Raw genomic sequence first — 25,393 nt, forward strand, 5'->3', positions numbered from 1 at the left:
TCTCACAAACAAATTTACCTACAAAAAAAAATAAAATCTGCAAAACACATCCTTTATTACAAGGGAATATACAGAACGGCAACAAATTTCCAGAAAACAGAAAACTAAACAATCATGGAAGTGCTGGAACAAAAAGGCATTGCAACAACCCTTTCAACAAACAGTAATGGGTGTGGGAAGAGTTTTTGTGTTATTATTTATGTGCAAATATTTCTTTGCACTTGTTATACTTGTTTGCAGCCACACTAGGGCACTCAAGGTTGTTTTGTGTGAATATTTTATCACAGAAAGCCATCTTAAATTATCCTGAACTTAACGTTTTTTTCAAACTTAGGTGTGCGTTTTACAGGTAGGGCCCCCAGCCCAGATACATCTGACAGAGCAGTTTGTCATCTGTGGCCTCCTGTATGAGGTAGTGGACGTGTCCCTCTATAGACAGAGGTAAACCCAGCACTTTATTCCTGCTCTTTATGACTCCCTGTAGACGCTGCTCGATGTCACACACGTGGGTTTTAGCCTGGCAGAGAAGGGGGAGAAGAGATGAGATAATGAAGTATTAGTAGGTTATACTGGACATGGGCACTGCTCTAAATGCATGTAAACACACTTCCACAGGCAAAATCCATGAGTTGCACGCACCTTTTCATTAACTATCTCTCCTGTTTCATTGGCTTGAGCTTTAGAAAGTCCTTTGCCTTGTTTGCTCCACTCCACCAGCGGGTCATGAAGGAAGGTCTTCAGCACACTTGAAGGGAAAATTAAACAAATACAGAATTTTGATTTTTTTTTTTTTTTTAAAGTTTGTGACAGAGAAAAAGCACATTATGAATTTGCCAGTGTGCACGACAGTCAAATAAATAATCAGTTTTCTGCAGGTTTCAACGAGTAAAAAGATTTTTTTAAGACCATAATGAATGCAATTCAAGACCTATTTCACATTGTTATGACCCTGTGGGTCATTTGTGAATTTGTTCTTGTTTTTTCCTTTTGCTATAGTGTCTCCTCTCCCTAGTGTGTGTGTGTGTGTGTGTGTGTTGCTGCTCCAGTGTGAATTGGGAATAGGTGGCGCTGGATGATGATGATGATGATGACGACGATTGCTGCCGCGCGATTGGTCAGGGGGCGGAGCCCTAGGCCTACATGAGCGCCGACGGCCTGCATTCTCCCTTCTCCTCCAGCCTCCCCACCGCAAAGAACCGCCAGCACGGTGTTGCGAGTTGTTTGGTTTTGGTAATCTTTGTAGATCAGTAGATGACTGTAGTAGCTTCGAGTAATTTGTTGATAGCACTCTGAGCATATTTCGAGTAAGCCTCGAACCCTTGAAACCTTTTGTAAATACGTGTAAATAGCAGGGCAGTTTAGTAGGGGGGGAGCAGCCTTTATTTTGGTGAACCTGTTTTCTCCTGTTTATGTTTTTGTTAGGAGATCAGGTTAGTATTTTGTCATTCTTTTCCCTTTTGTTTTTCTTCGTTAGGTAAGTTTAGGGTTTTCCTTAGATTGTTTTGTTTATTGTTTTGGCCTGTGTTTCCCCCTGAAGCAAAATAAAAACTGCTCCTTTTTTTGAACCTGTAAACGTGGTTGCTGGCCTTCTTTGGTGTGGGAAGACGGAGGGAGCACATTATCTGTTGTGTCCAGGGTTCCCCTAGACCGGGACATAACAACATCCATACTGTCAAAACTGTCAGATGATTGATGCTCAATCGAGGTCACTTAGCAGAGTTGCAGGAGTTAACGTTGTTAGAGCACAGGGACCGGTCTTTGGTGATGCTTCCACAGAACACTGGGTGATGGCAGGCATTTTCTTCCAGCAGCTTTATGTTTTCCAGACTTTCAATGCAATTCTAATGCCTTTATTCCCAGAGTTCCTAATTTGAGCATTTTCTTGCATAAGTTGCAGCAGAATTCAAATTCGTTATTTAAAAAAAAAAAAAAAAAAAAAAGGCTTCAACCAGGCACTGAATGCTCTGCTCTTGAGCCAGATCTCACTTAACTTGCACTTCCCATATTAGATGAAAGTACATTTTCCTTCTGTTTTATTTTTCACCTGCTTTGGCAATGTAGATAGAAGTGTCCCTTGCCAGTAAAACCCTGGTGACTTTAAAACTGAACAGAATTAATTCTAACTGATGACTTATAGAGGTAGCTTTTTTTGTTTCTCATGAGGAGACACCACAACCCCTACATGTGTGTGTGTGTGTGTGTGTGTGTGCTCCAATAAATTCTGACAGGGCTGAAAACTAGTGTTTATAGTCTCATGTTGGTTTCCTTTTGTAGTTTTGTTACAGCACGATCAATACAAAATTTCCCCCAAAACACATACAAAACTCAGACTGAAATTAAAATTAATTTTTCAACTTTTTTTGGACTTGCTGAAATCCTGATGTATTAAGAGTCAAGTATATTAGAAACCTATTGGTTTTAAAAGGGACATGAACACAAATGTTTTATTTGTGCTCATTGTCCGACTGTGAAACAGGGTTTTACAGGATTATTTGATAATCATATTTGTGTACCTCATGAGTGGCTCTCTCTGGTCTCTCATTAGTCTCAGGGTAACCTCACAGGCCTGTCTGAAGAGGCCCTCAGTGCCCATGGGCCCCATGGCGTGGACCATATTCTGGGTCAGACGGAAGGGAACCACCTCAGGCACATCAAATGTCTCCCCCTAGTGGAGACGGAGAGAAGGAGCATAAGAGAAATGTGTGTGGAAAAAGGGAGATGGCAGAAAAAGCAGTATGTAAAAACAATATATATGACTTATATTGGAGGACTTAGAGTATAAATTACTCCTAATTAATTTACTGGGTGTCTACATGTATCAGCAATTTAAATATAAGACTTTTTAATGTCACAATTTGATTATGGCCAATTAAAATAAACATCAAATGTGAAAATATGGGTGCACTCGAAGTAAGGCAAAATGACAATACTTGGTTGGGTTAAAATTATGAAGTGTTTGCAGATTAGCTAACTAGCAAGCTACATGCTATCCAGATAGATGCTACTGTGGTCACTAGGGGACAAAGTTTGCAAACAGGAATAGGAAAAACCTCAGGAACTTGAACAGAATAACTGATGCATTCAAATTTGATGCTTGTTGGTAGGTTAAAGACACTGTATGCTTACAGCATTTTATAAATAGACAGACCATCCCAGACAAAATGTAGGACAATTTAATACTTTATAATGCCTTTTATCAGTAAATGTGAATCTAAGATATTTTAAGACTTTTTAAGGACCTGTAGACATGTAGATTTATATTCAAGGACAATTAACACAAACCTTGTTGAAGAGGCAGTTGAAGTCGACGTGAACACATTCCCCAGTGAAAGAGTCAAAGAGGATGTTTTCTCCGTGGCGATCTCCCAGACCCAGGATGTAGCCCACCATGGACATGACAGCAGTGGAGCGACAGTACGCAGAGCGACTGCTGTACCTGTGAACACACAGTAAAAATTTCACCTCTAAATTTAACCTGATCATTATTGTTACTTTAAACCAGAACTTATCAAATTTTAACTAAGTCCAGAACTGAAACTGCTCCTCCTAAATGCGATAACATACACATATAGGCAACTGAATTACATTGCTGACTTTGCTTGTGAAACCTCATAAAAGTAACTGTTGTAGGGCAGGTCGTACCATGATGTGGGGTCGGGGAATGTCCGGAGGAACCACTCGTGGAAGATAGGGAGATGTCGGGCACACAGCACATCCTTGTGGATTCGCAGCTTCTCCTCAAACGGCGCCGTCTTTGGCAGAATAAGCTTCCTGAGCTCTTTGCCCGACAGGTAGATACCTTTAACACACGTACAAATACGACCAAGTTAAATTATCTCAACACACAGTTCGTTTGCCTCTTCCTGTATTTACAGGCTTCATGTGGGGAGATACCTCTCTCCTTATACAGCTTGGTGAGAATGTGTCGAAGTCCAGCCGTGTTGTTGACCCATTCGATGATGCCGCACTCCTCATTGAGGGGAATCACGGCGTAGGTTCGGATGTGGAGCTCCCTCCGCCTGGACTCAGCATCTTTACGAAGGCACTACACACGCACACACAAAGAGAAAGCATGGACACATTATAACTACTGCTTGTTCCAAATCTTCTCAGTAGGCTACAATAGTTGGCGGTGTAGATTATTACCTCTCAATATAACAGTAGTTCAATAATAAATATAATTGATTGGAAACGTTCAAATATATGCAGTAAACCAATAAATCAGGCTATATTATTTTATTCTTGGTCAAATGTCACACACCTTGTTGATGAGGCAGTTGAACTCCATGAGTCTGCAGTCCTTCCTCAGGTCATCTTTAGGTTTACACATCATGGTGTAGCTCCGCCCATCTGAACCCTTCAGACTTATCTTCTTAGGCTTCTGCAGGGAGGCCAAGATCTCCACCTACACACAAAGACACAGACAGGTTATTTTTACAGAGCGTAATACCAACTAAAGATGATTTTTGTGATGATAAAATACATTTTTTTTAAAGGTCATGTCACTGTATGACTGAAAAATGTCTTTGTAACCTTGGTTGGTGAGACAGAATCATAAACCCTCCTAACAAACAGACTGAAGACAAGAAATCAACACCCTCTTTTCTTTCCCGTTTTTCTTACAACGTCTTCAAAGCCGTCCAGGTACGCCCAGTGTCCAGGGAAGGCGTCGTGCTGTGTGTTTGCCCCGCCAGTAGAGGGCAGTGTGGCGATGAGGACGGACTGCAGCGGGATCAGGATCTGGCTGAAGGTCGGTTCCTCCACCAGTCGTTTCAGCTGCTTGAAGTGGATGCTCATGCTGAGGGTGGTGCTGTTACCATCCACCTGAAAGTCACATTCACACCTTTATATATTTTCTTTTTATGTCTCCCTACGGCAAGCACTCCTGTTCCTGATGGAGATCACTAAAAGTTTATTTGATCTAATCTAACCTACCAATAAAAAGTGTCGGTCCATATAATCTTTGGAGGATTTTATAGTGACAACTACATTTTTATGCTGTGGCTACACACTCCACCAAAACTGACTAAAAGCAACATTTATAATTGAATAGTGCCTTAAAAAAGGATGCCTTGATCAGTTTTTCTGGCATCAGTCCCAATTTCTATGAGCCATGTCAGCCAATACAATTGTGTTTTGTTTTGTTACAGCAGCTGTGTAGCAGTATTATTCAGTCTGACTGCTTTGTAATGTACACTACACACATGCATACGGTTGCTGCTCGCAGCTTCATGCACAGGAGCAGTCAACCATAGGTGTGTAGTACAGTACTAGTTTACCTTCAGAGCTTACAGCAACAATGATTTCATTAGCAGGTTTTTTGGAAATATTAAGCGTACGACTAGATAAACGAGATTATAATGCATAAGTTACCGTCCATATTGACAATAATTAGAGATTTGTCATCCTGAGTTGAGGAAATAATCTTTTTAAGAACTCATTTAGATAATCACCCAATGCGTTAACTTACTAGAGTCTGGAATTGTAAATTTGATTTCAGTTTCATTTAATATATAATGTCTGTGTATGCATGTGTGTGTGTGTGTGTGTGTGCGTACCGGCTTGTTGCAGAGCTCCAGCAGCTTGTCAGTCAACCTGGTGGTGTCTCCGATGAATTTCTCCAGAGACGGTTTGAGACTGATGGCTTTCTTAAGGATCTGATTACAGCGATTCATACGCGTGGGGTAGGAAGACTGAAAAACAAAACGAAACACAGTTAGTAGTGCATGTAAGGTAATATTATTATTATTTTTTTAAGCAAATTAATATTCCTGTGAGCCCATGCAAGTGCTAAAAAACACAACACAAAATCACACAAAATATAGTAGAAAGGATTTTATTAAGTTTGTAAAAGGAAGTGAGTGACAAGGGGAAAGAGTTAACACACACACTGACATATATACACTTATATTAAATTAGATATTGAGTTTTTGACCATGCCTTAACAAATGAAACTGCAAAGATTCAGTACACCATGCCCTGACTGATTATCTAGGTAACAGTAATCTCTATAAATATCTCCATATGAATACAGAAGTCCCAAAACATTGGTCATTGCCCACAAAGCCAAGCTGTTATCAGACGATAGCCGATGTGTTCTGAGACTGAGGTGACCGAAACAGAAACAGACACCTACCTTGGAGACAGCAGTCATCAGCCACATCGCCTGCTGGGGGTACGCCAGGAAGACTTTGGCCACGATGGTCATGAGGACGGTGAAGACCTCGTCGCTGGAGTGACACACCCTGGAGATGAGCTGGGAGAAGGCGGTCAGGAACTGGTACGGTGCCAAGTTGGCACAATGCTCGCTCACCACCGTGTTGATTTTTCCCAACTCCTGTCTCATCTGCCTGTCTGCTCGCCCAGCTGTGGTGGGCGGATACGTGGATAGAATTTTAACACTGAGTTAAACGCTGGAGTATCTTACTAACCACCAGTGTGTGCATCCTAATTTTAAACTACGGGCCACTCACCTTTCTCACACTCACACACTTTGGCTCCAAAATCTAGCCAGAGAGACAACAGGCGAGGCATGGCCTGGTAGATGTACTGGTTTCCAAACTGCAGGGCTCTGGGAGGGAAACAACCCAAATGTGATGGTTGATGACAAAACTAATGACTTAAATAAGTTATAGCAGCATTTTTTCTCATCTTTTAAAGGGCAGCACATGAACAGAAAGAATAATAACTTACTTTCCAAAGTATGTGACGATGTATCGGATGAGGTTCCCCTGTTTCTCCAGCTTGTTATCAGTCACCATCGGCATCACTTTGTCGTAGTACTTGGCCAGGTAGAAGTTTCCATCCTCCCACTCAGGCAGAAGGTTGGTCACATCCTAAAAAACACAACACACATTTTTAAAGTACTCAACATATGTTGACTTCTTGATTAATGCATGAAAATTGAAAAGTAGAGGGGTAAAAAAGAATGTGAAATGAAATATGGAGTGATAAATTATCAAGTGATTTGATTAATTTGAAGCCAATTTGATTAAGGCAGTCATGATATGATGAAAACAGACCCAGGTTTTCTCTTCATCATTCACAATAACAGAGAATTGCCATTAAACAGCATATCATGTCTGTTTTAACCAAATCTTTAATCTTTAACAATTCATTTTTGCTGCTTACACCCCTCACATACAAAGGAACATGGGTAGTGGCTTGTAATATTTGTATTAATGTCTCTGCAGTGTCTAAATAATTGTGGTTTATTCCCTGTACAGACTTCATAGCTGTGTACCTTGAATGTCTTCATGATGGCGTTGGACTCGAAGTTGGCCGTCTCCTCCATGAAGCGTCCCACCAGCAGCATGGCCTTGCCTTTGGTCTGCAGGCTGCGAGGGTCCTCCAGCGGCTGGTCGTCAGGGAAACACTGAGCCACGCCCTTCTGCAGGACGATCAGAGCCTGGTGCACATCGCCCTGATGACGGACCAACACAGAATGTTTTACTGGTGTTGCTTTGTGTGTTTGTGTGTGAAAATCATATTTTTCTTTACTAAATAACTGGACTTTGAATAGGAAAGCACATACGGTAGAGTCTGCCTCAGAATATAGACTCAGATAGTAAAGTTTAGACAAAGAGATTCAAAAGTTATTATATATTATATAAATATTGTAGTTTACTGATCCAAAACATGCAGATTAAAAAATTAAAACTACTAAAAAAAGCATGAATATATTTTATATGTGCTTCTTAACTCAATATTGGTGGATTTTACAGGATGGTTTTACCTTGGACCAAAGCCACTTTGCCTTCTCTGTGACCAGCTCGGCCAGGTGTGTGTTTTCTGCGTTCAGCAGGGCATTAAAGGCAGTCTGGTGGTGTCCTGCCTTTCTGGCCACACGGGCACTTTGCAGCCAGCACTCCCCTACCAGCTCCTTCCTCGTAGGCCTGCAGAGAAAACACATGGCCTTATGTTACTTTGATAATTGAATTTTCTTAATCAGGAGCTCAGATGGCTATGCTAAACAGTCATCACTTTTTCATGAGTTAGTGGACAAATTTGCCTACTCTTTGTGGGTCTTTACGCAGCAGTGGAGAAACAGACAATAACAAACGGAAGGAATGTTTTAGTTCCTTTAAAAAAAGGTTCCAGCAAGGTACCTTAGGTGGAAATGTGGCTATTGACATTTTAACACAACTGAGAGTTACAAGAACGTGTGCTTGTTTGGCTGCAGATATTTCTACATTCTTACTGTGGCCCCAGGCTTAACAGGGCACGACGGAAAGCCAGGATCGGCTCCTTGGCCCTGAAAGAATTCTGGGTCATCTCCAGTCGATCCGACCAATGAGGAGGCAGCTGGCTGAGGCTGCGCGTGGCGCATTCCCTCTGTTTCTGCAGCTCAGTGAAAGTGTGCTCCAACTCCCTGAGCATGTGGAGCCTAACCAGACACATAAAAACAATTAATGGATTGATTGCTACTAACAAACACTGAAAAAAAGACATGACCAATTCAAAGAACACACAGAAACACACACACCTGACGATGTACTCGTATCCTCTCTGGTAGGTTCCACACTCGTAACTGGCAGCAGACAGCGGGACGACCTGCTCCTTCCTCACCAGTTTCAGCTTGTCGTAAAAAGTCTCCACGTCCTGCTTCTTAGCCGACAGCAGTAACTGTCCGAGCCGCACACCCCACGTACTAGACTGACGGTCTGAAAGTACACAACATCTATTGCTGACATATTGTGCCACCAATGGTTCAAAACAATGCAGCTTTCAAGGATCATCTGTGTGTTTTAATACCTGAACTCAAATAATCTTCCAGCAGGTCCCACTGTCCGAGCTTCCAGGCAGCCTCCACTCTGTAAGTGTTCAGCTCTGACTTCCACTGGTGCCTAAACGTTTACACATACGGCTGAATTCTGTGATCCTTATATGACTCACATTTTATCTGAGTACAAAATAAAACACATTATATCAATAACTGAGAAAAGATTAATAGGTCAAGACACTAACAAGAAAAGTAAAAAATGCATTACTTCTCCAGTTAAACCCACAACTATAGTGGATTAACTTAAATTAAAAAGCATCTTTAGTGATAGCAGGAGAGGCCATAACGTCTGTGTGTGTGTGTGTGTGTGTGTGTGTGTGTGTCTCACTTGTTGGCCAGCACTCCGTTGACCTGTGTGATGACTGTTGACAGCTGTCCCAGGCCGAGCATAGAGGTCATCACCCCGTGATAATGACCAATCTGTACACAAAGGGACAAATGAAAATGATGAAACCGGGAACGAATTACAGAAAGGTAAAAAATCTGACAGCACAGTTATCTTTCATCTTAATACAAGTTATACAGTTAGAAAACGGACAAGAGTTTTCACTTGTCTCCTTGCAGTGTTCTTCTTCAAATGTAGGTGAGCTGAGAACTGAAAACTTATTTTACTGCAGCAAGATTTTAGAGAGCAAATTTAGAATGTATTAAATGTAACCTGGAGGACCATGAAATCAGTTTAAAGTTAAATCTACTTCATCATGCAGCCTTTCATCATAAGAATGTCCTGAAGACATCTGCTGCCATACCACCATTAAACATTCAGAACAGCTTATTTCTGCAGGCTGAGAGACCTAAGAACTCCACCATGAAAAATAGTTTCATTTTTATGACTTATTATTTAGTCACACATATACTGTATATCATTCTTAGATATATTTTTTGTTTTTGAAAGTAGCATAAAGGGGTCTACAACAAGCATATTGTTACACAACCCTGTTTTGTAAAATAATAAATAAATGAAACAAAGCAGATGAAACGCAGCTCATTTGTGGTGTGACATTTTAACGTAAACACCATCTGTACAAGTAGTACACAGTATATTATTTGCATTCTGCAGCACTTGGTACATTCTACAGTATACATGCATCGTTTTAGAAATTATATTACAATGTTTATTCTAGTTAGTATGGTTTTGGTCCTTTCAAGGAACATATAAACTAGGGCTGTGCCTTACTTAGAATTTGTGATGCACAAAAAAACATAAAAACAAAAGAAAACAAATGCTGAACTTGAAGAATTTCAGCTGTAGTATAGACTGAAAGGTAAACATCGTGTGTGTGTGTGTGTGTGTGTGTGTGTGTGTGTGTGTGTGTGTGTGTGTGTGTGTGTGTGTGTGTGTGTGTGTGTGTACCTGGTCAGACTCCAGCTGTATTGCCCGGTCGTAGCAGGCGGTTGCGTCTCGGAGCAGCCCGATGCTTTCGTGCTCCAGTATCTGTTCCTGTAGCGACGGCTCCTCCCTCCTCAGGGCGTTGACCCCCCTCACTCCATCGGGCTCATGCATCGCAGCGTACAGAGTCTGCAGCAGCCAATCATTAAAGTAGAGTTCAGTAGCCAATATTGTGATTCTGATTTTTTTATGTTGTTTATGCCTTATCCTCACCACACTTTTAAACAACTTGCCGGCAAATTCTTATTTACTATAAAGATGATCTAAACTTATAAATAACTTAATGTCAATGGAATGAAGATTAACAATCATAATCTATCAGCAAGGATTTATAAAAGTGCACTCTTAAATAAAGGTTAACAAAAGGTTAAAATAGGTTTATATCAAACATTGTTAGACTTTCACCAAAGCACTTAATGAGTCAGTTTAGTTTATAAAGTTAAAAACATGAAGCAGAGTAACATTCAGATTCCTGTCCAAATCTCATTTGTTGATTTCTCATAAACCAAACCATAACATTTATTTGACCTTTTTACAACTTTTCCCTGCTGTCAAATCTCTCTGCTCTAAAACCCTTAATAACAATTATTCTATGAGGCATGAACATACAGTATATTTTTAACATGGTTGTAAGCAGCCAGTGCCACGCAGAGATGTCCCAAAGCAAGTTGTTTTATTTCATTTTAATCTAAAAGCAGAGGAAATAAACACACTCTTTATCACAGAAGTACACTAAAATGACCGTTAGCTTGTTGTCTTACCTGCAGGAAGGTGAGATGGTCCTGGATGTTCTCTTTGTTTTCTAAGATGTACGCTTCAAAGTGCATGAGGGCACGAGTGTACGCTTTGGATCGCAGAGAGGCCTTGGCCAGGGCGTCCTGTGGAATACCCTTCAGGAAGGCCACAACACGCTGATACTCCCCACTCTCTGCAATTAAACATGGCATTATTTTAACTCAAGCCTTTGTGAACAACAATGATACATACATTTGAATTCAGTTCATTGAAACAAAAATATTTCTGAATATATTTGCATGTAAATAACAATATAAAGTTCCAGACCTCAAGGAATAATGCTAAAGATAAGATGCAAGTATGTTTTTGTTTTTGTCACTAACCGTTGTGTTTGGAGTAGAGGATGTGGCGGCTCCACTGCGTCAGGTGAGACAACATGCTGAACACAGTCTGAATGCTGAGCTGTGATAGGCTGGAGGCCGTCTCCTGAGAACACCCTCCTCCTCGTCCGTCACCCTCCGTCAACACGGCCAGCATCTCCTCCGTTACCTGGAGGGAGGTGTGTTATTATCACCAAAACAACTCCCAAAACCTACATCAGCTGTTTTGTAAATGATCCAGATGTGTCCTCACCTCCTGTTGCTCCGCAGGTGTGCAGCCCAGCAGCATGTAGAGCAGGATGTGAGGCAGCAGGTAGATCGTGACCTTGTAGTCGTGTTTGATGATGAAACTACAGCAGGTGAACACCCTGCTGGCCAGCTCATGTCTCACCTACAACACATAAAACCAGACACTAAAACTTTACAAGATTATACTCTCTTAGAGACCAAATGCATATAATACAATTACATTATTTGGCTCTGCAAAGGTGACAGATAAATCAGCTGACCTTGCTGATGAGGTATCCTGCCCAGGTGGCTGACCAGTCAGAGAATTTGCTGCCTGTTTTACTCAAGTACACTGGCTTCTTCAGTTTAGACCAGTTAACCTCCTTCTGACTGCTCTTATATCTTCAGACAAAGAGGCAGGAGGGACGAAAGAGAGGGCGAAGAAGAAAAGTAATGAGATATAATGTCATAATGAGCTCTGTGCTTCAGGATCAGAGTATCTATGTGCTGTAAGTTTCAATGTGTGTGTGAGTGTAAACTTGAGTACCTGCTGTTGAGGTGCGGTTCCAGTATTTCTTGAATCTGCTCTGGGAATCTCCTCCACAGGCGGCGCCCTGGTGAGTCGGTCCGACCTTCGCGACACTCGAAGATGGACAGCAGCTCCTGCAGTGCACCAGCAGGAACACACACAACATGAGTCAAAAAAGAGACTGACAGGCAAACACAGCATCAAGTCTGAGTACAGCGCGTGTGTGTTTACCTGTATTGCGTAAGCAGCAGAGTCCTGTGCTCTCACGTCATCAGCGTAAGCCAGAAATGTTCTGGTCAGTTCAGTCAGCAGGTCGTGGGCGAAGTTGGGATCATCAACCCCACTCTGTTCACAGAAAAATATATACTTTTATCCTAAATCAAACAAACAAATGTACGTCTCCACAATGGCACATTAGAGCCATTGTAGGTTACCAGTGTGAAGCCAAGGAAGGGGGGTAATATTCCAAGGATATTACAGAAGAATATCCTGTAATGAGAATTTCTGAGACTAAAGTCGTAAATTTATTTAAAAAAACCCTCAAATATTCACTGAGATTAAAGTGGTAAATTAGGAGAAAAACTCACAAATATATGAACAAACTGACTGTATAAAGTCATACATTTATTACTTTAATCTTGGAGAGTTTTTTCTCAAAATGTTATAATTTAATCATCTCAGAGAATAGAGGGTTTTTTTCTCTTACATTTTTGAGGCTTTTTTCTTATATTTACCACTTTGATTTTAATGAATATCCAAGTTTTTCTGTGCTGTCTTATGTCTCTGTAAGGAGACTTAATGTATGTTTAACTGTGAACTAATTTTTATTCAATTAATCTTTTGCATCACTAGTACCACATCCTTACATATATTATAGTTGCCTTTTTTCATCTTTCTCAGTTGTGTGTTCATGTCAACAGGAAGTAAAGTAAGTTTATATGATCAGCTTTTATTTTAGTCAGACTTTAAGGGATAAAAATGTTATGAAACAGTGAATTTGTCAGTTGTGTGCATGCTGCCATAGGTATAAGCTACACACTGTATATGTTTGTCATACATGCACAGCTTTGGTCCTGTCAGTCTTACCACGAAGGTGCTGCGGTCGCCGTGGGTGTGCGTGTGCGACAGGTCCAGACGTCCAGGGTCCACGGCCCCCAGCTCCCCCAGACACTCCCCACACAGGAGCCTGGCCTCGGGGGACGAGTCCTGGCAGCCCTTCAGCAGCACCGACACCAGGCTGGAGATGACCGGCTCCACCGCCTCACTCGCACACACCTGCCGCAGCAGCCAGTCCTGCAGTCCACCACACAAAAAGAAATGGTTATGGTATCAAACATTATGTTAAGTTTAAGAAAAATCATGAAACCACAGGGGTAAAAGGCAGATACCATAAATGAAATTTGATTGTTAACGTGCAAATAAGAAGCTTGTGTACCTGATCGCTGTGCATCATGTCCCTGAGGCTGGTCAGTGCATGAATCCTAACGTCAACATTTTCATGTTGAACGGCTCTCATGGAGAGCTGCAGCGCTGCGGCCAGGTCACTGCTGCTGGCTGTCAGCTGCAGGAAAACAGACATAGTATTTATCCATTCAGTGTATTTTTTTAATCTTTAATACCACAATCAATAAGCCTCCTCATCATCTGCATCCTTCATTTACTTCATCATCAGGATCATCTTCTTGTCCATACTGACCTTCTTGTAGTCCTGCAGAACAGTGTGGATGTCTTTCAGCTCAGGGTGGTCTGGCAGAAAATAAATCTCATGGAGGTAGTCTTTCACTTCTTCCCTGTGGGAAATTGACTGCATTAGATCAATGCTGTCAGAAGTCTGGGAATAATGATGATTGCTTTATCACCCCAAGGGCTTTATTCTGGCACTGAGTTGACTGGCAGGGTAGAAAAACTCTAGTACTATTCTGAGGTTAGAAAATGTTGTTTTGACATAAAAATTGACATTTTAATAAAAGCAGGGAAAATGATGCAAACTTTTTATTGAATGGATGGATCCTTCTGCACAGGTGCAGTTTGGTGCATTTTACATCCGTTACCTGTTGTCCAGTATCAGGAAGCGGATAATAGCAGCAGTTTCTTTGGGCTGCAGAGGGATCAGAGGGAGGAGTGCCACGATAACATGACTCAACAGAGGACCCAAGTGTGCCGGCTCAACGCTCCTCACAAAACACTCCCACGTCCTGTCCACACAGGAAGGAGGAGTAAACAAGCAATCAAATCAAGTAATCAAACAATTAGAAATTGTCTTTTTTGTATGACATTTACAGAATCAATATACTACTGATATGCAGTTTCCTTGTTCCTTAAAGCGTGTGTGTGTATGTGTGTGTGTGTGTGTGTGTGTGTGTGTGTGTGTGTGTGTGTGTATACTGACTGGCAGCATAGCAGAGGGAAGTCCTCTCTGTATCTGAGGCCTGTGCGCAGCGTCGTCATCATCTTTACTCTGACAGAGCTGATGTGTTTGGAGCCCATCAGTTTCATTAGAGCCATCGCACTCGTCAAAGCCTGCACACAGAACAGATGGAAAGACAGATAGAAATTCAATCATGTTAATGTATTTGAGGGTTTTTCTTTCTGCGAACAATATTGACCTCAAACAGAATCTCTGTGAATTCTCCAGAAACAATACACTCTCAAATATCAGTTATTAAATTAGTTCTCATTTGTGGATCACACACCAGCTTCTTGCGGTCCTTCTCTCCTGCGCTGGAGCTCAGCAGCTGCATGTTGAAGAAGGCAAGAATTCCCAGCAGCTTCGGCTGCAGGTAGTCCGCCTGTCAAACGATGAGGAAAAAAATACAGATTTGTATTTTTAAAAAAAAAGAGACAGAATTATATGAAACATAATAGATGCAGTTTTAAGTCATAGGTCCATATTTAACTCTGACACATGCCATGCGTTCAGGCGTGGTGATGTCTCGGGGTCCCTGGTACGGGTCATCATTGGACGCAAAGGAAGCCAGGATTGCCAGACCATTGAACACCTACACAGGCGTGTAAAACACACTCAGTTTTAAACCACATAAATTAAGTCATTACTGACATGGATGCACAACAAGAACATAAACTGGAAAACACTGAATGTGTGTATAGGAACTTATGTTTGTACCTGTTGGTAATGTTCTCCGAGGCGCAGCAGCAGCTCGTTGTGAAGACCCTGGAAGTCTTGTCTCAGCAGAGAGCCCAGTTCAATCTCTGTCTCACTCTGAGAGAGGAAAACAAACATGAATCAGTTTGCTGATCTCATTATTTACTATGAAGAAAAGACATTTCAGGCCCACCGCTTTATTTATCAGTCTTCTTACACGGCTGCGACTCACACTGCCAACATGTTTTTATATTTGATCAATTTATATTTCCTTTTTTAAAATCCCTCATATGTGTTTATTCCCTAAAGGCAATTTAATGTTGCATCTAACATTTTGTTTCCTTTGCTCTCACTTCCACCTAGAAACAACCACTGATGTTAAAAGATATAGATAATATTATTATTTTTCCTCTTTTATAAAGTCACAAATCAGTTTTCCTGAGACATCACATCCTATCATGACAAACCAGTTTACAATTTATTTAAACAGAAAAATGGGTGACATGAAAAACAGAAATAACTAAATAACAATATAAATAAATGGAATAAAGTCAAGAAATAAACAAAAAACACACATCCTCCAGTTTGTGCACTTTTATGAGATGAAGTAGTGTTTTGTAGCATGTATAGTTATGTGGCTAGAATACATCATTTTGATTAATACTCTTGACTTTTTGGCCAACCTTAACATTAATTTCTTCCAAAGGTCACTTTTGCCTCAGTGGGTTCATTGCAGTGCTTTAAATCATGCAACTTAATAAAATAATTTGGGTGACAGTGACCTTTAATGATGAAATCTGTCATTATTTAAATTAGTTTTGGTCATGTTGGATTACGTGAAGCACAGTGGTTGGAGATTCTCCACGTGCTGCAGTTTGTTGTTTCTAGTGCAGACAGTTACAAATGAATACCTGCAGGTAGTGGAAAGCTCGCTCGAGCTCCTCCTTGGTGCAGGAACACACCAGATGGCTGAAGATGTACTTGAAGTTGTTGATCAGGATCTCTCTCCTGTTCGCCTTCAGCTCATTGGCCAGGGTTCGGATTAGGGCGGAGCCAGTGGAGCTCGCCTTGGCCGCCAGGTGGGGTAGGAGCACCTGGAGGGTCCTCTGCAAACACAAGCATGCAAAAAAAACAACAACTGCATTATCACATTCATACACTGTATATGCTGTGTATTTTTGTTTAGTTCAGCATGTGACGTACAGTGAGGAAGCGGTGGAGGTCCGGGAAGTCAAAGGCGTGTGCGATCTGAGCCAGCATGTCCAGGGCCAGCTCTCTCTGATTGGCTGATTCGCTGCCCTGATCCGGTGTGCTCCGCAAGGCCGACGCATGGCGTGAGTGCAGCGACTCCACCAGGAACTAAAGACAGAGAACCTGTGTTATATTTGCTTTTTTACAAGTTGGTCTTAATTCACCCATTTTCTAAGCACGATTCAATGTGACATTTCCTCCTGCCGAGCTAATGTTAGCTTAGCTTATTATGCTAATGGTCTGGGTTGCACAGTTTACATTAGTTGTTGTTGGTTCCATGTTGGTTTCTTTTTGTAGTTTTGTTACAGCGTGACAAGACAAATATTTCCCTAAAACAAATTTAAAAGTGTGACTGAAGTTAATGCAACTTTATAAAAGTTAACTTCATAATCCAATCAATTTTTAAAACCTGTCATAATCATATTAATAGTTAGTTAATATATCAAATTATTATCATGGCGCTACAGTCTAAGAACCTTAAAATCTCTCAATTTCAAATTAAAAAAGAAGACTTTATACCTGGCAAATTGGGTTCTTGTACTGACTGAAGAGGGTCTGTAGTTTTAGACCCTTGGCAGTGGCCAGAGCTCTGATCTGAGTGTACGCAGCCACAGACACCGGGGACGACTTGGACAGCAGACAGTGGAGCAGCCGCAGCAGAGAGAACGACACCAAACTACCCTGAGACGCTCTGACAAAAGAAGGGAGAGAGGAACAAATTTAACCAAAGCTGTGTTTAATGTAAAACTTTTTAAAAAGTTTAAGTCACGGAACTAAAATTTCTGTGAGAACAAAAGATGCATGAGGACGGACTATACAGATCAACAAAACAAAAAAAAAGATGTGCAAATGAAGTAAATGTATTTTCTTTGATCCACAATGCAGAGCAAATTAAAGTATATTTGAGTGATAACTCAATTTCAGGCGCCGCTCTGTGCTCTTGTGTAAAGACAAAAAGTGAGCTGTACCTGCCAATCTCTCCAGTGGTGAGGATCAGAGTGTTGCGCAGGTCGTCGTCTCTGTTTAGTTTAGCGTTATTGAATGCCTCTTTAAGACGGGAAACCAGCAGCTTTGATAGAGAGAGGAAACACACGTATCATCATTAAAAAGCAAGTATTTATATGAGTAATAATAATATCCAAAAGGTGAGATCAGATCATCGTTAAAAAAATGTATGAACCAAGTAAAAATGTGAAACTTTTCACCTCCTTGTCTGACTTTTTTATCACTTAGCTGAGAGAATCATGATGTGAAGCTGCTATATGAAACAGATATTAATATGCATGTTTTTCTCAGTAATCACCCCGATGCATATTCTATTCGCTTTTGCCTTAAATAATACATTTCTTTAAAAAAATGGTAGCTTTTATATGCATGTGTAAACCACAGACGTCTGAGTTTTAACCCTGAAACTGCTCACCTCACTCAGGGAGCCCTGCTCAGAGTTTCTGTTGGTCTCTGTCAGCAGGAAACGCACCGACTGGCTGAAGCGAATTCTGATCACTGGATCCGAGTCCTCCATCAGACCAATCAGAGCACAGAGAACTGACCGGGAGTCGCTGTCTGCACCAGACAGGTTCACATGCTGACACAGGTGAGGCAGAGCTTCGAGGAAAGCTACAAAAGTGAAACAAATAAGTAAATTATCACCTGAATGAAATAATACTGCATATGGAAATAATCCACAGTCAACACGTTAATGTCTTCTTGGGTTCCTGCATGTTGTAAAAGCTCATTATGGAAGCAAACAGCAAACAAAATACCTTGTTTGACACTACTTGGAGCTTCCTGTCTGAGCAGTGGCAGGAAGGGTCTGACAACGGTCACACTGAGGGATGGACAAGTGTTCCCAGCATGCTCTGCTGCAAGGCTGAGTCGGTGGCAGAGGATCTCACGAGTGCAAGTGGACTCTATGTGGGTGTCACTGAGCTGGGAGAGCTCTGATTGGATACAACTCAGCTGACCGATGATCCTGGCGAGCTCCTTCTTCACCTGCTCTGAACTGTCATCCAGCCTGGAACTGAAAATGGTAAAATGTTCTCCATGAACATGATGACAAACACCCGTTTATACATTACTGTTTATATTGTTTATATACATATGTTCGTACAGCAGGGCGGTGCTGATGAGGTTGTGGTGCGTGTTTCCCAGTTGGTGAAGAAGAAGAGGGAAGGCCCTGACTGCCCCCGCTCTCACCACCTCATCTGGACTCTGCAACGCCTTGGAAAACACAAACACGCGCCACGTGTCACACACACCACGACGCAGGAGAGCCAGCAGGGACACACAGTCTGCCTGGATCTCAGGTGCTGGAAAAACACAGTTTGGCGTCAATCCAGGGTTTTCCCAACGAAACTGAGCTGATAAAATTATTGTGAAACAGTTTTAATAATATTTAGGTCCTGATTTTAGCAGCTACAGGTGATCAATACTCACAGTAACAGCAGCTGAGTCTGTGAGCGAAGGTGGGCACCCAGGAGGGGAACCCTGAGCTCTTATAGGCTGAGACAGACTTGTTCTCAGATACCCAGGGAAGAGACAGCAGAGCACACACTCGCCGCTGGAGTCCATCCTCACTGTGGCTGCTCACTACACACAGACAGACACACACATGGTGATGAAGACAGATGGTGATCAGCACACAGAACTCAGAAAGGATGAATTTTACAGTTGATTCCTGCCACTTAATCAGGGGTGAAAGTCGACCAGTATGATCCAGTACGCCATGCTGCTAAAAGATATAGTGCTGATATGCAGGATATGCCTGCAAAACCCACATAAAACAACCTGTCATGACTGCATTTCTGACAAGAAACTACATGTGATAACGTTAGATCCAAACGATCCGACGTTTCTTTCATTTGTTCCCTCCACATTTTCAGTGTGGAAGTTTGGGGCTCTTTCTAACATCTTAGAATCATCTAAGCACAAGTTGTTACGCCAGTTTTTTGTACTCCGAATGCACATTTACTTATCTGTGGGAACAGGCAGTACTTTCTTGCAAAAAATGTCCCAAGTATAATGTCAGACAAAATACATTGTGATGTTTCATGATGTTCATTTTTATTCCAACAAAATGGACAGCAGGACAAACTCTGGCATAATAACGGTGCTGGTGCACAATTTTAATTCCTTTTTTCTTTAATTATTTTATTTTGAAATGTTAGATTTTGCATCTTTGCTTTCTAAACACACAGTACCTGAAACAGTGTGTTTGATTTATTGTTTCTGTACTTTTGTTTTTCAAATCCAAACCAACACCAAAGTGTTTATCTTTAATGGAAAAAATGCTTATAAGTTATTTTCCATTTTAATTTGCCTGTAAGAGACATTTATATTATTATAATAATCTCTTCTTTCATTTATGTGACCATTGGTCTGGTAATTCAAAGACAGAGAACTATGAAAAACTAATGCTGATTAATTTAGTTTTACTTTTTTTTCCAATTTAAAACAAGAACAACTGTTATGGCTTTGACATTCACAAAGTATTCAGTGGCACTTACACTATTTTAATAGATCATTTGCTGTACATGATGTTCTTTCTACACCGTAAAGGCATTAAAAATTGAAAGCATGTGTTCAGGGATGCATGAAGCTGAGGGTGGTAAGGAAAAAAAATGAAGCAATGAAGACTGGAGTTGCAGAAATGTGTGTTTTTCTGTATGTGTATATCCTTACTTGTCAGGTAGAGAATAGAGTCCAGGATCCCAATAATGGTCTGGATAGCAGACTGGAAATAATCCTGGTTTGAGATGGGTTCAGTGCCTCCCACTAACACTGACTGACAGCTCTTCAGAGTCCTGCCCAGAGTCTCAGTGGGCATCCAGAGAAGAGGAGAAGGACTGTCAACAAAAAGAGAGAAAGTGACAGAATATACGAGGACCGTAAGTTAAGTGGCAGACATAACTAGTGTCAGCAAAGGAAGTCCCTCTTATAGTAAGTTCTTAAAAGAAAAATAGTTTTTAAAATGAATATTTCTGTATGTAAGAAAGGAGAAGAAGAAGATGTTTGTGTATTACCTGGTGGGAGAGGAGCAGAGGGCTGCCAGGTGGACGATGAGGGCCAGACCCTTCAGAGCAGACAGAGTCTTTGAGGATTCAGGTTCTGTAGAGTCTGAGCTCAGAAAGGTCAGCAGCTCCTCCAGCCGACTGTTCACCACAGCCCAAACCTCACTGCCAACACGCATGTCCACCTCACTGAAGATGCACAAACACAAAAACACTTAAACAAAGTAAATTCAATGTATTGAGTTATAATGCAGCTTACTTGCTGTTACTTCAAATCACTGCATGAGCAATTGATTGTTTCATTTACTGGAGAAGACATGGTGTTTTACAAGTGATGAACTCACACTGATGATGTTTTTGCCGTCTTGCTGACTGAACCAGGGGCGGATTTGCAAGATTTCTTGGCAGCAGTCTCTCCATCTCCTGACTTCTGCATCACTGTAGCAGTCTCGGCCTTCAGTGCAGCTTGTAGAAACCCCTCTGTGCACTGAAAAACACAAGCATCACAGACATTATGAAGAGTGAGAGAAATAAGATGTGACAAACATTGAGAGGGTAAGAGAGAGATTTTAAAAATCATACTTCAGCTTGATTTTCTGTTCCAACGGTGCGTGCCAGCGTCCTGCAGACCTCCGTCATTCGCTGCCTTCTTAACAGCGCAGCGCTTTCATAAACAACACCAACAGAGAGCAAGAAGCTGAACAGCAGGCAGAGTGATTCTGTAACTTCTGTCCCCAACTTGACACCTGCTCCCCCAAGAGCACAAACACACTCGAACATCTGCGAGAGGTAGATGGGCTCAAAGCGAGAGACACCAGACGACTGAAACACACAGCGAGTCAGGTGTAGCAGCTCTCCGTCGTAGGGAGGTTTCTCATCCACGTTTGCTGTGTGCATGTACGAGTGTGTTTCCAACAAATGAAGGTATGCCGTGAAGAACTCGTGGCCCTCCGTCACAGGAAAACCTCCCAGCTCCACCAGCCGCCTCAGCATCACCATGGAGATCTTCCTCAGCCTGGTGTTGCCATTCGCGAGGAAGGAGCAAGCCGTCTCCCACGCCACACTGAGGTCACGACGGGAGACAACTCCCCTCAGGGTGTCAGTTAGGACTCCGATCGTCACAGCAGCCAGAGACTCCAGGGCAGCGGGAGAGGAGAGGACAAGGGGAGAAGGGGTGAGGTATGAGGAGGTACAGACGGGGGAGATGCTGAAGCACTCGAGTGTTACGGGCCATTGAACGCCCAGAGAGTGTCCCTGTCCTGTCAGTGTGGAGACATGAGTGTACAGGATGTTGCTGAGGTCCTGGACCAATAAAATGAGGTCCTGAGTGAGGCGGCTGCAGATGAACGGCGCCCTGGCTCTCAGAGTGTGAAGCAAAGAGCACAAGACAGCAGAGACCCGCCGGTGGATGATGTCACAGTCCGGAGCTGCCGCCACACGAAGCAAACGCACTGCCACCCACTTACTGAAGTCTGAATCAAAAGAGGAATGAGGAGATGTTAGAGGTGGAGGCAAAAAATAATAATACAGATAGGAATAAAATTTTCTGTCATTTTTGCTCTGATTTTTGAAGAGCATCTCATACCAGTGCAGCTCTGTGTGGTGTCTGGGTACTCGGCAGGCTGGCAGGCAGGGTTAGCAAACATCAGAGACGAGGATTTGATTATGTGCTGCAGGAAGTCCAGCAGCATCACACAGGCCGGCTCTGAACTGGACTTCTTATTCAGCCCCAGAGCAACTAGAAGACACACAGAGAATAGATTTAATTAAATGACTGGTTCACAAACTGGGTATCAATATCCTCCATGATGGGCCCCACAATCAATCTGAAAAGTCTGAATCTGAATTTGTGATACTGGAATTTATAAAAAATCATTGTAATTGATTTGACTTGAAAGATGGAGATCTAAATTGAACTTCAGGGAGAGACCCAGGCAAATGACAAAACAATAACACAACAAGAACTAACAAACAAAACAGATAGGTGGGAATCCAGATACATCACAACAACTATGACAAAAATAATTAACAGGTAAACAAACGTGAGCTTGTTCCTCCATTTCAAAATAATTCATAAAAACTTTCCAATACAAAGCCAACTGATATGTTGATATTTTTGCAATTAAATGATTAGTTGTTTGGTCTATAAAATATGAGAAAATTGTGAACAACAACACGAGCAAGATTAGTTCTTCAGAAACATTTGTCTTCTGAACATTAAAGGTTTCATAGCTCTCCCAGGCTGTTATTTCCTACTTCACTCTCAGGTGTTTATGTTATTGTGTCCACCTCCTGCATGTGTTTGAAGACTCCTGACTTACCGACATCTACATCCGTCAGTATCCCGTCAATGAACTGGCAAAGGATCTGTCGAGGTTTCTGCACCGCCTGGTCGTACTCAGCTGCGCTGGCGCTGCAAACACCGACACGGCATAACGTTATTTATGTAAAGGTGGTGCAACGAAGGTTTTTGTTTACTTAACTAAATGGTTTCTATATAAAAGAGATGGCTCGGTTCAACCTAAAGCAGTTTCAGAGTCTGACACACTGCTAACAGCTTAGCTTAACCAACTTTAGCCGGTTGGTTACTCACCTAGCTAGCTCCTGAAAAGCCGGAACCATCGCAGACATCTCCAGTCCCTCCATCTTTACAGCGGGTCGCTGTCGATATTACAACAACTTCTTCAAAACATGACAGAAATGATTTGTCAGATATTTTTACCCAGCACACTTCTACATGTCCTGACCATCCTGTCCTATCAGGTCTTTCGAAAACTTTCGCTCCAAAATGACGTTTTTGTTTTGGTACGGCAGCCACCGAAGGTCAAAACACCCACATATAAACTCGAAGTGCAGGGACTTGTAACTCATGTATTTTATCACTGGGTAGCGCCAAAGCACCATCTTAATGTTGTTAATGACACTGCCGTTATTTTCAACCTTTATTCAACATCATCAAATAACAAATCGGCACTATAGTTTTAAGCACATCTAACAATAAATCCAAGCAGTTTAAATCATACACTAAAAGGGTAAAAGTGGGTTGAGATAAAAAAAAAAAAAAATTATCAACTTTATATCTACATTATATGGACAGTATACTGTATGTGCATAGTAGCACCACATTGCACATGTGGCTAAAAAAACAAATATAAAAGTAAAACATCTATATATATAATAGAATATATTTATGCATTTAATTAGTGGAAAGTTGATCTAAATATAAGTTTTCATTACAGTAGTTGAGTACCGATTTGAATCTTGTGCTTCTTGCAGTCGTCCAGCAGATGGTGCTATGTAGTTAATAGGCTATTCTCCGCCCATATATATAAGCCACGCCCACATAATACCCCGCCCCATTCCGCGTGCCACAGCTAGGGGTTATTCTGTGGACCGAAAGGATCGGCAACACTAAATTGTACAGGACCTTAATTAGCATCATTGGTGACGTCTGTGTTTATGCAGCTATTTCAGGTCAAAATGTTTGTCATTAGGAAAAAGCTGGTAAGATTGTGTTCAGGTTGACTTTTTATCCTCTGTTAACAAAACAAGAAGACATGGAACTGTATAATCCTGACTGAAAATATAATGGAAAAAAATGTAATATCTACAAAACGGAGATAAAAAACCAAACTACTGTAAACTAGATAGCTAGAGCAGAGTAGCTAGTTAGCTGCTGTTAGCTGGTGACATAGCCACAGCCATAGTTTAAGCTACAGTAAAATTTATTTATTGGTTTTCACCTAGCTGTTTTCTGTCACTGAACAATTACAGATTAACCAATATGTCAACATAACCAAATGAGGCAACATATATTTATGATGAAGGAAAAGTAAAACAGCTAACAGCTAATATTGAACACCTGCCGAAGCTAACTAGTTTAATGTTAACTGCCCTTTTAGCTTCTGACTCAAGAAATTCATATGATTTGGTGGTAAGCTACCTTTAAATTAAATCCATAATACAGAAATCTACCATTTTAAATTGATTTCTATGTGTTAAGTTGTAGATGTCTGTGATGATGTCAATATAAATATTATAGGAATACTGAGGGAGACCAACTGAGACACACACAACTGTGGGTATAAACTATATATGTATATATAGTATAGTGTATATAAATGAAAGTATTCCAACATATATATCTATTACACTTTGTACTTAATTTTATTGCTTCTGTAGGTTCAGCTCTCTGCCTTTGAACCCTCTGCACTACTGGACAAAACTCTACCAAGAAGAGGTAGGCCACTACATATGGTTGATAGCTTTGCAGACACCAAGTAAGAAGAACTTGTATTGACATTTTTTCTGTGCATATTCTTTAATTGTCCCCTACATGCACTAACCTCTGGTTACAGATTGTGAGGACCTCAGACTTTGTGCTATTTCAAAGAAAACCCAAAATCACAAACAAGGAAGTTGCTTTGGTGTCTTTGTGCCAAAGAAAATAGAATATTGACAATAAAATAATAATTTAAAAAAAAGAATTAAAATGGAACCTGCATGGCAAAACATCAAAGTTTGCTGTGCCACCATGGCAACGCTGTTTGATGAAAACTCAATATTCACAATAAGGCATCATCAAGGTCCTAAGGCTTTTCTGACCAGATTTCAGTTGGATTTGAACCTTCTAAGAGGAGCACTACTCTTTCCACTAGGTGGCGCTATGACTATGACTGAATATTGGCATGTAGATGTTAAGCCTTGGCAGTACAGCAGGGTATTTAGAAATCTCAAAGGTATGATTTTCAATACCATCAATGTCGATAAAGTTATCTAAAACATACTAATCACAACATCATGTCCTCCGGACGGATGCTTTAAAGTATGTTTTAAAAACACATTAAGACAAATGTAGCATTTTTTAAACTCACTTTTAAACTACATTTAGTCCAGTTTTATAATCTTAAAGTTGTTTCAGATGTCCCACAGTAATCCTCACTCAGAAATATTCACATCATCTCCAACATGATTTGATAACTATG

General features: G+C 41.2%; 1 protein-coding gene across 1 annotated transcript; it reads right to left on the bottom strand.

Moving 5' to 3' along the window:
• Positions 1-31: 31 nt before the first annotated feature.
• Positions 32-23,206, bottom strand: atr (ATR checkpoint kinase). The gene is made up of 48 exons (XM_084743312.1): positions 23,002-23,206; positions 22,730-22,821; positions 21,994-22,146; positions 20,991-21,880; positions 20,753-20,895; positions 20,421-20,597; positions 20,080-20,243; positions 18,835-18,987; positions 18,509-18,707; positions 18,162-18,418; positions 17,819-18,015; positions 17,367-17,467; positions 16,918-17,089; positions 16,351-16,506; positions 16,059-16,253; positions 15,169-15,264; positions 14,954-15,043; positions 14,738-14,833; positions 14,434-14,564; positions 14,096-14,239; positions 13,741-13,834; positions 13,480-13,605; positions 13,131-13,337; positions 12,276-12,389; positions 12,063-12,178; positions 11,797-11,917; positions 11,541-11,678; positions 11,291-11,456; positions 10,934-11,100; positions 10,137-10,301; positions 9,111-9,202; positions 8,755-8,846; positions 8,486-8,663; positions 8,201-8,386; positions 7,736-7,895; positions 7,244-7,423; positions 6,694-6,836; positions 6,474-6,571; positions 6,137-6,366; positions 5,559-5,693; positions 4,624-4,824; positions 4,262-4,405; positions 3,895-4,045; positions 3,643-3,799; positions 3,283-3,436; positions 2,514-2,665; positions 640-745; positions 32-517 (listed from the first exon to the last, which is right to left on the bottom strand). The coding sequence occupies exons 1-48, from the start codon at positions 23,052-23,054 to the stop codon at positions 344-346; spliced, it is 7,806 nt and encodes a 2,601-aa protein (XP_084599438.1). The 5' UTR covers positions 23,055-23,206; the 3' UTR covers positions 32-343.
• Between the last annotated feature and the right edge of the window lie 2,187 nt (positions 23,207-25,393).

This window comes from Lutjanus erythropterus, chromosome 18 (assembly GCF_056507025.1).
Source record: "Lutjanus erythropterus isolate fLutEry1 chromosome 18, fLutEry1.hap2, whole genome shotgun sequence".
Lineage (NCBI taxonomy): Eukaryota > Metazoa > Chordata > Actinopteri > Lutjaniformes > Lutjanidae > Lutjanus > Lutjanus erythropterus.